Raw genomic sequence first — 13,369 nt, forward strand, 5'->3', positions numbered from 1 at the left:
CATTTGCACAAACGTGGGATCCCCGACCCTTTTTGCTTCCCTGTCTGGTACTACAAGATATTCTTTAGAAACCCTATGATTTCTTCCAGTGCAAAATAATTTATAAATTAGAAGAAAGTGCTCAATAGATTTTGGGAGTTACTTGTCATAAATGAATACAAATCATCTTTGGTTAAGTCTGAATTCTGCGTGATTGGGGGCATTTCTCATAACACTGGGGCTTGAGGGAGTGGCTGATATGCTGTTTCAGGCACTGATACTTAAGACCCTTTGGTATCTAGTGGAAAAGGTGGCATCTCTAGCACTGAGCTCAGGATCTAAATCCCCATTTGAATACGGGCAAAGACAACTGCAACTCCACAGGTCAGTCACAGCTTGGAAGCTCCTCCTTTATCGTTTTAGCCTGGCCTTCACCATGGCCCGGCCTTCACCATGGCCATGTGAATTGTATTGGGGAAATAATTTAAAAAATTAAATTAAATTAAAAAAAAATAGGGATTCTGAATAATGAGCAGAGGATATTCTGGGACTTACTTTTCTACAAAGGCACGGTTCCCCCACCCACCCCCAACAGGCGAAGCTCCCCTTCCCTGTAACAAAGGACACCCAGGCTAACAGGGGGCAGATGAATACCTGCAGGCTGATGGAGTCTGATGCCAAGGCCGAGTTCATGGCATTAAAACTGTCCAGGGCTGACGACTGAGTTTGGATGTGATTTTCTAGATAGTCCTGCTGAGCCTGTGAAATCTGGACAGATGGACAAGACAGTTACATACAATCAATGTCTACACACTCACAGCAATCTTCACTTAGGCTGGAACTTTCTCCTGATAGTAGCCACATCTGTGTCAATGGTACTTCAAGTGCAGCTTTACATTAAAAAGTCAACATCAGAGTTCCCGTCGTGGCTCAGTGGTTAACGAATCCAACTAGGAACTATGAGGTTGCAGGTTCGATCCCTGGCCTTGCTCAGTGAGTTAAGGATCTGGCGTTGCCTTGAGCTGTGGTGGAGGTCATTGACGTGGCTCAGATCCCATGTTGCTGTGGCTCTGGTGTAGGCTGGCGGCTACAGCTCCAATTAGACCCCTAGCCTGGGAACCTCCATATGCCGTGGAAGCAGCCCAAGAAACGGCAAACACACACACACACACACACACACACACACAAAGACAAACAAAAGTCAACATCTGGGAGTTCCCTGGTGGCTCAGCAGGTTAAGGATCTGGTATTGTCACTACAGCGGCTCCATCACTGCTGTGGCATGGGTTCAATCCCTGGCCCAGGAACTGCTGCTGGCACCAGGTCATGGGGAGCGGGCAGGCGGAGGCAACATCTGCATGACCAGAGAGTAGACTTTTCCTCTGGAAAATATTCACATGTTCCCCACAGGGCCTCACTTGGTCCTTACGACACTATGCAGAGGCAGAACATTCCCCTCTAAAGGGAGGAAACGGAATCAGAGGAGTTAAGGAGTTTGTACCCAAAGAGCTAGGAAGTGGCACAGCTACTTTCAGACTGGGAACTCAGTTGGATTACCTTCTTGTGCCATCTTGCTCTTTCTGATTCCACGGAAGAAACATACTTTGGGCTCACCTGATTCTCAAGAGTTGTTTAGTGGCTGCTGTCATTGCTGTGCTGTCCTTGTTGGATGTATGTTTTAACATGTTTAAGAGAGTTTTATCGGAGGCCAATCTTAAGCTAGATCTTAAAGAAGGGCTGGATATAGAAAAGCCAGGAGGCAGTAGAAGCAGGGGTTAGGTTCTGGAAGGCTCCAGGGTAGACCCAGTGTGGCCAGCAGGAGCCACAGAAAGCAGCCAGGCAGCAGAGAGTGGGAAGTACACCCTTGGGAGTGGGAGAGAGCTGAAACAGAAGGCCAGGCCCAGGAACAGGTGGCGTGTTTCTGCTCAGGGCACGTTCATATAGCAGTAAGTTAGTTTTGTTTGTTTGTTTGTTTGTGTTTTGGGGGTTTTGTTTGTTTGTCTTTTTAGGCCTGCACCCGCAGCAGCATATGGAAATTTCCAGACTAGGGGGTCAAATCAGAGATGCAGCTGCCAGCCACAGCCACAGCCACAGCCACAGCCACAGCAACGCCCAATCCAAGCCACATCTGTGACCTACACCACAGCTCACAGCAACGCCAGATCCTTAACCCACTGAGCGAAGCCGGGAATCAAGCCTGCATCCTCATGGATACTAGTTGGGTTTGTTACCGCTGAGCCTCCATGGGGACTCCAAGTTAGCATCCTAATCATGGTGTGGCCTGGAGGAGGAGGAGACCTCGGGCAGAGGGATGGAGCCCCTGGGAGAGCTCTAGTATGAGAAAACGAGGGGGCAGGAGATGACCATGGAAAGCAAGGGGCAGAGACCTGTTTATGCATCTATTGCAAACCCAATCCTTCATCTTTAATTACAGTCATTAGTGTCAGTAGATGGCAGAGTGAATTTCCAAAGGTAGGTGAGAATTTCACAATTCTCTTCCTACCAGTGAGAATGTGCTGAGAGGATATGTTTACACACCCCCACACCTATAATCACAGAAGTAGGTCTTACTTAAGCAGATAATTTCGCAGCCCAGACATAAACCAGACTCTAATACCTGACTCTTGTAACTATGCTTCTTTCCTGCATATGTAAACTTTTATGGAAAGCATGTCATACAAAATAGACTTTTTTTTCCTTCAAAATTATTAATTACAAATATTGTTTAAATGTTTTCTCCCTCAAACATTAGCTAGGTTAAACTAAGGGAAGGTTAGTTTTTCTTTATTTTTGAGTAGATAATACATTCATAGAGTTCATATATTTTAAAAGTAGAAAAGGTCACACTAAAATAAATCTCCCCTTTACTCCTGTCCCATTTGCTCAGTTATCACCTTATCCACTCTGCATCTCAAGTAGGAACCACTGCTAATTATTTTCCTTCTAGTTCATTAATTCTCTTTTCAGCTGTTTCTAATACGTTAAACACACTTACTAAGTTATTTCAATTACTATTATTTTGCATTGATTATTTTAAATAGATTCAAATTCTTGCTGAATTCTTTTTTCTCAATCTTTATAGTCTTCAATAGATAAACCTAAATTAACTTAAAATCCATATCTAAAAACTTCAATAGCAATCTCTCTTAAGTCTGTTCATTTTATCTATTTTTTTTTCCTCTTGTCTTGGTGTTTGGTCACTTGTTACCTCCTCATTTACCTGGTATTTTTTTATTAAATGCCAGACAATATATATTTTAAAAACTGAAGAAATAATCAGAGGTTTTGAATGATACTATGTTCCTATAGAGAAGGGTCACTGTTTGCCTGCAGCAAAATTAAAGATGAGATCAGAACACTTTAAAAAAAGGAAAAAAAATTTACTTTATGATCCTTCTAGTAACTTTTTGCCCACACAGAAAATAAACTAGATATATTTATTTTCCCCTGCTGGTTTAAATAAATGGTAGCACACTATACATAGTATTTTCCTTTATCTTGCCTTTTTCACCATCTATTCTGTAACTGAAATTTTTTGAAAAGCTTATTCATTATTTTTACTCTTAAAAACAAAACAAAACAAACAAACAAAAATCTGTGGGAGTTCCCATCATGGCTCAGTGGAAATGAATCCTACTAGGAACTATGAGGTTTTGGTTCAATTCCTAGCCTTGCTCAGTGGGTTAAGGACTCGGCATTGCCGTGAGCTGTGGTGTAGGTTGTAGACACGGCTTGGATCTGGAGTTGCTGTGGCTGTGGTGTAGGCTAGTGGCTACAGCTCCAATTAGACCCCTAGCCTGGGAACCTCCATGTGCCGGGGGTGTGGTCCTAAAAAAAGAAAAAAACAAAAAACAAAAAACAACAACTCTGTGTATTGTACTGTAGAGATACAATTTATTTTACTTTTCCATCCTTTTTTTTTTTTTTTTTTTTTTTGGTCTTTTTGCTATTTCTTTAGGCAACACAACTCGGGATCCGAGCCGAGTCTGCAACCTACACCACAGCTCATGGCAACGCCAGATCGTTAACCCACTGAGCAAAGGCAGGGACTGAACCCTCAACCTCATGGTTCCCAGTCGGATTCGTTAACCACTGCGCCACGACGGGAACTCCCCCATCCTTTTTTTGTTTGGCCATGGCCATGCTCATCCCTGGGCCAGGGATCAAACCCAAACCACAGCAGTGACAAACCCACAGAAGTGATAATGCCAGATTCTAAACCCACTGCACCATCAGGGAACTCCTATTTTGCCCTTCTTAATGGACATGTGGGTTTCCAATCTTTTTACTATTACAGATAATGCTTAACAACTAAGTTCATATGTTAAGTCATTTCACATATGTGAGAATTTATCAATAGAATACATTTTTTTTTTTTTTTGTCTTTATTTAGGGTTGAAACCGTGGCATATGGAAGTTCCCAGGCTAAAGGTAGAATGGGAGCTGTAGCTCCTGGCCCATACCACAGTCACACCATTGAGGATCCAAGCCACATCTGTGACCTCAGGGCAACGCCAGATCCTTAACCCACTGAGCAAGGCCAGGGATCGAACCTGAATCCTCATGGATACTAGTTGGGTTCGTTACTGCTGAGCCATGACAGGAAATCCCAAATTCTTAGGAAGAGAATTGCTGAGTCAGAGGATATAGGCATTTTATAATTTGGGTAGATACTGCAAATTACTCTCCCTAAGAGTATGTAAACTGCATTCCAAGCAGCAATCCTCCACAGCACTACTACCATGGCATCTTGTCCTACTCAGGCAGCTTCGCCAGTTTGCTAGGTAAAAATGACATCTCAGGAAGCCTTTCATCTGAATTTCTCTTATTAAGGATGAGGCAGAGCATTGTCATACATTTAAGAGCTCTTCACCTTTCCTTTAGTATAAATCACCTATGACAAATATTTTGTCTATTTTATGAGTTGTGGCTTTTTCCTTCTTGATTCATAGATACTCTTTAAATCCCCAGGATGTTAGCCTATTGTCTATGATATGAAGGCAAACAACTCTTCCCAGCTTGTCATTTGACTTGGACTTGGGTGTTTTTGCCAGCACTAGTCTTCATTTTAATGCAATCAAGGTTATCAACTTTTCCTTCTGTGGTTTTGGGATTGTACATCATAGTAAGCAAATGCCTTTTTCACCCCAAGAGTGTAAAAGAATTCACACATACTTTGCTCTGGTACTTTTAAGTTTCATTTTTAGCATCTAACTCTTTGATCTATTGAGAATTTATCCGTGTATAAGTCTGTCCCAACAGCACATACTGACTGGTTCATTTCCCTCCCTTCATTTCAGATACCGCATTTATCATATATTGGGATACATTTCTGGGCTTTTTTTCATTGGCGTCTATTTATGTGCCAAAACTATACCGTTTCAATCTCTGAGGCTTTCTCAATTTCTTGTAATATTAAGAGGGCTAGTCTCCTTCACTGCCTTTTTTCCTACAGAATTTCAACTCTGCATATTTATTTTCTGTATACCATGGAATCACCTAGTCTAGTTGTAAAAAAACAACATCAAGTAAAAATCTGCTAGTATCTTTTACTGGATTATATTAAAACTGTATGTTGACTTGAGTGGTGTTAATATCTTATGATGTTGGATCTTCCTTTCTAAGTACATGGTAAGTTCTACTTGCTCAAGTTTATTTCAGATAAATAGTAGATTTTTGTTGTTATTTCCTCTGGTTGTTTTTTGTATATTGAAACCTATTTGTTTGTGTCTATTAAGTTTTTACCCAGTTACTTTACAGAACTCTTTCACTGTTTTTTGTTTTTGTTTTTTTTTAATTAAAATTTTTTTTTCCTTTTAGAGCCACGCATACAGCATATGGAAGTTCCCAGGCTAGGAGTAGAATCAGAATGCCACAGCCACAGAAATGCCAGATCCGAACTACATCTGTGACCTACACCACAGCATGTTTCAACACCGGACCCAATGAATGAGACCATGGATCGAACCTATATCCTCATGGATACCAGTCGGGTTCTTAACCCACTTAAGCCCACAATGGGAACTTCTCTTTCACTGTTTACAGTCATTTTTTCACTGGGTCACTTGAGCTTTCTGGGTGTATAATCATATAGTTTATAAACAGTGACATTTTTACATACACCTGTTCAGTTTTTATACCTCTAAATTTATTTCTTTTGTTTATTTCCACTGGCTAGTCTCTCTGGTAAAATGTTGAAAAATAATGGTGATTAACTGGCTTCCTTATCTTATTCCTGACTTTGGAGGGAATGCTTTGAAAGTAAAAATTTGAGTTCCTGTCGTGGCTCAGCAGAAATGAATCTGACTAGTATCCTTGAGGGGCAGGTTTGATCCCTGGACTCGCTCAGTGGGTTAAGGATCCCGTGTTGCTGTGGCTGTGGTGGAGGCTGGCAGCTGCAACTCTGATTTGAACCCTAGACTGGGAACTACCATACGCTGCGGGTGCGGCCCTAAAAAGACCAAAAAAAAAAAGGGAGTCCCTGTCTCGGAGCAGTGGAAACGAATATGACTGGGAACCATGAAGTTGCGGGTTCAATCCCTGGCCTCAATCAGTGGGTTAAGGATCTGGCATTGCCGTGGCTGTGGCTGTGGCGTAGGCTGGCAGCTGCAGCTCCCATTGAACCCCTAGCCTGGGAACCTCCATATGCTGAGGGTGCGGCCCTGGGAAGACAAAAAAAAGAAAAAGAAAGTAAAGATTATTCTTGCCACATACAACTTCCTTTAATAATAAACTTCTTTCTTTGAAAAAACTCCCTCATTTCAATTGAACTATGATTCCATCCATAAAGAAAATCAACTCCAGCAGCTTCACACACTAGCAACCGAGAGGTAGTTCTAAGCTCCAACATCATCCACGTCTGACTTACTGACAGTTCCTGGGTGAGCTGCCGAATCTTCTGTCTCATTTCATCGTAGTCTCCATACATTCTCTTCCTTACTTTTTCCAAAGTGGCTCTCACCTGCAGCCCACAAAGATGTTAGTTAGAGACCAAGCTATAATATTTTCATGTGAGATCTCCAAAATGTCTTAAGAAACCCTAATGAGAGAAGAGCCCCACGGAAAAACCATCTTAAGAATAGGGCAATTGGGGATATAAAGAAAGGAGATATCACTCCTGATCCCTAGTTAGAAGCTAAGGGAATTATCCAGATAATAGTGATAATGATAATAAAGGCATATTATGATAATAATTATAATTATTCATAAATATGAATTGTACAAACAATAAGCTCTGAAGAAAAACTGGTTTATTGAAATTCACCTACCACCCTCAAAACCAAACTTGGGCAACATTTTCCCCTTTTCCTACCATGCATTTTTATAAGTAGAAAATTATTTTACAGTTGATTTTGTAAACACATAGCTAGGAGAACCAAAAAACCAGAAAGGAAAAGCCACCTCTAATTTCCCCTATCTATGCTCTGACTGCCAAAGAGCAATCAAACATTTGGGAAATGAGACGGGGAAGTATGAGCTTAGAGAACCCATACATTCTAGAGTCAGTTCCTCAGTAATCATGAACAACACACAAGGCACTAAATATAAGAAAAGTCGGGAGTTCCCTTGGTGGTGTATCGAAATGAATCCAACTAGGATCCAGGAGGATGTGGGTTCGATCCCTGGCCTCGCTGAGTGGGTTAAGGATCCGGCGTTGCTGTGAGCTGTGGTGTAGGTTGCAGACTCGGCTCAGATCCAGCATTGCTGTGGCTGCGGTGTAGGCAGGCAGCTGTAGTTTCTATTTGACCTCTAACCTGGGAACCTCCATATGCTGCAGGTGTGGCCCTAAAAAGCAAAAAAAAAAAAAAAAAAAAAAAAAAAAAGAAGAAGAAGAAGAAAAGTCAAGGTGATTCCCTCAACATCTGTTTATACAAATGCTAAGCTTCTCTATAGTACCGCTTCTAGAAGAGTAATGTGGCCTTAAAATTTTTTTTAAATAAAAGCAGAAAACCTAACAAATAGTCTCTGTCTCTCGCCTTCCTCTGCTGCCCGAGGATGGATAAAGAACTCAGGGATCCTCAAATAGAACAGGAAGCCTCAAGGGAGCCCTCTCCAGAAGGCACTGGAACTTCTATCACAGGGCAAGCTCAAAGGCCGCGGTTTGGTTAGAATGATGGGTGTGTCAGGCACAGCATGTGGGGACTTAATTTTGAAGCTGTACTTGCACAACTAGCACATTGTTTTAAACAAGGCTGTGTGTTTATTAGGAGTGCCTGAATATTGGTGGAGATTTCAGAGCAGGAGGAAGTGGGCACGTCAAGACACCACACCTTCCCCAGAGAATTTCTAGTCATAGAATCTACTTTCTTGCCATTAACTACAAACATTTTGGAGGAATGAGGGCAAAAGCACAACTTTTCATTCTGGGCAGGCAGAATGGCTTTCATCTGTCCACCTAAGTTTGCTCTCAGGCTGCTCACTGGTGGGGAGTGGATGGAGGGCCACCCCCCCTCCCCCGGCAAATAATGCAGGGAGCCAGAGTCTCCCACAGGGGAGGGAGGGCAAACGAACCCATCAACACACTCAGGAATGGGTACCCAGGATTGAATCTGAAGCCGGCTATAGAAGGTGGGGCCTGAAAATTAATTTCAAGGTGCAGATCACAGTGGAGACTAGAAATTCAGGTCAGAAACACTCCTGCGGCAACCTAGGCAGCTGACAGCCTGAAGAGGCCTACTGCCTTGTCTTGAGCAACCTGCAACCCACCACTCTGCTTAGAAGGTCTACCTCTGAAGTGATGTCAGATTATCTGGGGGGCATTTCAGTGAGGAAGGCCTAAGCATTTCCATGAGAAAAACACAGCAGACTAGGAAGGTGCAAGTCGTTCCTATTCAGGAAAATTAGGAATGGGAAATTCTAAATGGTTAGAAATAACCTTTGGGGGTTGGATGGGGATCTGAGGCTGGTGGTGGCCACACCAGTTCCACGTGTTTCCATATGTGTGTAGCTTTTCTGGCTTTTCTTCATTTTTCTCTGTGAAGCATTTATTATCTTTTTAAATCAAAACAGAAGATTTCTTCTTATTCCTTAAAATTACATAAATATCCAAATCTTTCAAGACACATTAAAGAAAGTGTCCAAGACATTTATGATTTTTGATATTCAATAAAAGATGGTCTTTTCAGTTACTCAACCAAAAGCTGACATGTCTTTGTATCTTATCTGCAACCCCACCACATAAAATGGGGCACCCAGAGTTAGAAGTTATGACCTTAGGGGTCCTTTCCCAGCCCATGCAACTATACATGAGAAAACTGAAGCCTAGAGAGGGCAAACTGGGTGGGTCAAACACAGGGCTGGACCTTGAACCAAGATCCACAGGGGCTTCAATGCCCACACTTCCCCTGCTTTTCACAAGCACTTTCCCATCCACAGGCCAGTGTTTGGGGTCCGTCAGTATCAGAGAAGCTCATTTCCTCTCTATCTAATCACTTTGGTTTAGGTAACAGGATCACTGGCCAATCCAGGGAGACACTGGGTGGACCAAAAAGGAAGAGATAAAAAGAAATGAAAAGATGAGAAGGAAATGCTCTAAAAGGTTAACAACTATTCTAGTTGAATGGTGGAATTACGGGTGGTTTTGTTTTCTTCTTCATACATATTTATTTTCTCCAGAAAAACCCCATAAAGTTAAAAAGATAAGAAATGTAATATTGATTCCAAAGAAATGGTGTTAATTGGCTTAGGTTAGACAATGTCTATTGTGGTTGACTTCCCAGCATCTATTTCAACCCAACCGAGTGGTCTGAACCAGCAACAACCATCCCATTCCTCTTGCCAGGGAGGGACTAGGGAATGGGCACATGACCAGACTAGTCCTGGCCAATGAGACATAAGCAGAAGTCTAGTGGAGGGTCTCTGAAGAGTAACCAGAGATGAGTGGTCTCTTTTCCTCCTCCAAACACCATCATATTTTCAGATGATGCCATAAGCCTGAGGCTGAAGGAGGAAAGAACCAAGGGAAACTCAGAGAAGTAAAGCTGTCTCCTGCCTGGAGCCCACCTACCCCTAGACTTATCCTTGCAGGAGATAACTGTTCTTTTTGGGTTTTTGTAGTTGTGTGTTTGTTTATTCATTTGTTGCTTTTTAGGGCCACATCTGCAGCATATGGACATTCCCAGGCTAGGGGTCTAATTGGAGCTACAGTTGCCGGCCTATACCACAGCCACAACAATGCCAGATCCAAGCTGTGTCTGCAACCTACACCACAGCTCATGGCAATGCTGGATCCTTAACCCACTGAGTGAGGCCAGGGATCAAATCCGCAACATCATGGTTCCTGGTTGGATTTGTTTCCTCTGCGCCACGACTCGGGAACTCCTAACTGTTCTCTTTGAGTTGGCCTTTCTGTTACCTGCAGCCAAATTTATATAGTTATCCAAACACACACACAGGAGTGTCCAAACTACTTAAGAGCCTCCTTGCCATACATAGTCTCCTGAGTATACATACTTAGTACCATTCAGAAGTTCAATCTATACCTCAGGGCAGAATTACATCTGTGCTTTTAACATTACCATGAAGATCTGTAGAAACATTTCCATCCAAAACAGTAACACTAAGAATTGTTTCAGGAGTTCCCGTCGTGGCTCAGCAGAAACAAATCTGACTGGCATCCCTGAGGATGTGGGTTCTATCCCTAGCCTCACTCAGTGGGTTAAGGATCTGGTGTTGCCGTGAGCTGTGGTGTAGGTCGCAGATGCAGCTCAGATCTGGTATGGCTGTGGCTGTGGTGTAGGCCAGCAGTTACAGCTTCAATTCAACCCCTAGCCTGGGAACCTCCACGTGCTGCAAGCGCGGGCCTAAAATAAAAAGACAAAAAAGGAGTTCCTATCGTGGCTCAGTGGTTAATGAATCCAGCTAGGAACCATGAGGTTGCGGGTTCGCTCCCTGGCCTTGCTCATTGAGTTAAGGATCCGGTGTTGCCGTGAGCTATGGTGTAGGTTGCAGAGGCAGCTCGGATCCCTCGTTGCCATGGCTGTGGCGTAGGCTGGCGGCTACAGCTCTAATTAGACCCCTAGCCTGGGAACCGCCATATGCCGCGGGAGCGGCCCAAGAAATGGCAAAAAAAAAAAAAAAAAAAGACCAAAAAAAAAAAAATGAAAAAAATGATTTCAAAATGCCTTATTACCTTCATATCTATGCTTCCAATTCCACCCTGCTATAAAAAAGCATACCAACCAGAAAAAAAGATTCTGAACTCACATCTTTGATGTAGTTCATCTCCTCCTTCAGCTGATTGGTGGTCCACCCATATACCACCATTTCTTTCTGCTGGTTTTGATCTGATCTCCGCACCACACCATAGACCACACCGTGAGGGAGTTTCCTGGTGGGCTCTCCATTGCTCAGGTCACGATGCTGGAAAAGGGCAGCAAGAGAGAAAAGCATAATGACTGGTTAGGCCTCGGGAAGACGGCTGTCATCACAGAGCCACTGCATGTGGTCATACAGGTTGTGTCCAACACTGGGGTGGCTGGCTAGGGGGACGCCAGCAGAGATCTAGCCAGGTATTTGCTCACCAAGACACACCTGGCATGGGCTGAGCCAGCATATACCCTAAGGAAAGAACATCTTTCTCTAATTTCTCCCAAAGTTTTGTCCCCTCACCTCACAGTGCATCTGCGTGGCCCCATCTCCCAGAGAAGCTGCCTTTTTCTAATTCTTACCAAGGTGCCAGATGGGCTCGTGCCATCCCTGATAACAAGAGTGAGTGTCTGAAGTCTCACATTCTTAGTAGTCCTGTTTTGCTCTCTATACCAGTTCCTCTCTATGACTTCATCCTCAACGCTGACTATGAGGCCTGAAATGCAGGAGGTTGAGATATGCAAGAGCAGAATCTGGGCAGCCACCTGGCAGCTAAATTGTCCTGAGGTTAGGGCTGACCCTGGTGCCAGTTCTGAGGAAAGGAGGTGGGGTCACTTGCTGTGACCATTCATGGAATTTTTCTGAAAAGCCAGACAGAGGTAGCCTAACCTCACTCCCCAAGAATCTTCTGCTCCTGAACTGCCTCAGTTAAGCTTTGATCCATGTCAAAGTGCAAATGCTCCTGGGAAGCAGGGAGACGTGTCCAAGGGCTAACACACCTTCACAGAACAAAGGCTCAAGCAGCAGGAAGAAGACAAGTTAAGATTTGTTGAGCACCTACTATAAGCTGGAAATGTTCCTGACACGTTTAATCTTCACAGCCATGAGAGTGACTGTCCTCTCTACTCTGCAGCTGAGAAAACTGAAGGTCGGAGAGGTTAAATCTCTTGTTTACAGTCATGCTCCAGATTCAAGCCCAATTCTGCCTGACACTAAGGATACCTCTCGACAGCGTGGGCTTTGTTAGATGTACAGGGACCAGCCAGGTCTTCGCAACATGAAAGGGAAGGGATGGGAAAAACTCAAGACGAGGGAGTGAGACTTCAGAGACAAACCAGCCTATGTCCCAGCTTCCTTGGGGATGACCCACCGGACAGAAGGCGGAATTCCATAATGGTAACTCCATTCAGGCACTCATTTTTAAATCACCTTTGCGAAAATTCTTTCTATGCACTTGCAAAACATCTTGGACAGATAAAACTTATGATTTGCATTTTTAAATGATTCATTGGCAACAGAATAGCATTTTAGGATCCCATTCAGTCCACGTTTGTAAAAGTAAAGTCAAATGATGAATTATTTATCATAATGACCTCTAAAGAGGGGACAGTGGGGAGGAGCAGAGACACTGAAGATTGGGATGATATTTGATGTTTTCTTTATACCTTATGTATTGTTTGTTTACAACGTGAGCTTTTCAAAACAAAAAAAAAAAAAAAAAAAAGAAAGAAAACAAGACATCCATTGCTTCCCACTCTTCTGCACACTTGAAAGGAGATAAAATATGAGGGATGGGACATACTGCATTTGCTTCTGGGAAATGCTTCTGCTCAAGAGCTTCGCCTCTGTGGCCCACAGGCACAGAGACAACTAACTTCTGAGGTTGGACCTAAGTTGAGGTGAATGGCAGGTAAAGGGCTCTACATAGAGTGAGAAGCTGGGATGAGACATCCTTGCTTTAGTACGCATAACATTAGGAAGAGGAAACGCTCTCATGAAACTCCCCCACATACCAGGAAACAAAAGCATGCTCTTTCAGGCACGAACTCCACCCAGTTCCTGAAAAACAAGCTGAAGGCTTTGGGGAAATGCATTTCTGTGAAGTAAAGGCCCTTACATGTGGACCGGCTCACAGGGAAACTAGTCAGGGGGCCGGATACAGAGGTCTCTGCTTCCCTACGCACATGGGGAGAGGAGGACCAACGCTGACAGAGCAAATACAAAAGGACAGCAAGGTCTGTGAAACACCACCCTGGAGGTCGCAGATCTGCACGTCATGCACATGGAAAGTTATCAGAGATCT

At 43.4% G+C, this 13,369-nt stretch overlaps 1 protein-coding gene across 5 annotated transcripts in view; it reads right to left on the bottom strand.

Annotated features, from left to right (window-relative positions):
* MYZAP (myocardial zonula adherens protein) overlaps positions 1–13,369 on the bottom strand; it is a 98,780-nt gene that overhangs the window by 61,919 nt on the left and 23,492 nt on the right. For all 5 annotated transcript variants that reach the window (XR_014810662.1, XR_014810658.1, XR_014810663.1 and 2 more), the window contains exons 3-5: positions 11,185–11,340; positions 6,848–6,940; positions 634–747 (exon numbers count right to left, since the gene is read on the bottom strand). Coding sequence is in view for 2 of the 5 variants with exons in the window: in XM_021094625.2 (XP_020950284.1) it covers positions 634–747; positions 6,848–6,940; positions 11,185–11,340 (363 nt within the window). In the remaining 3 variants the exon portion in view is untranslated. The remainder of the gene's footprint in view (positions 1–633; positions 748–6,847; positions 6,941–11,184; positions 11,341–13,369) is intronic.

Source organism: Sus scrofa, chromosome 1 (genome assembly GCF_054392235.1).
Source record: "Sus scrofa isolate SSC_HxYL_T2T_F1_AM1 chromosome 1, Sscrofa_HxYL_maternal_Yorkshire_Landrace_v2.0, whole genome shotgun sequence".
In the NCBI taxonomy this organism is placed as follows: domain Eukaryota; kingdom Metazoa; phylum Chordata; class Mammalia; order Artiodactyla; family Suidae; genus Sus; species Sus scrofa.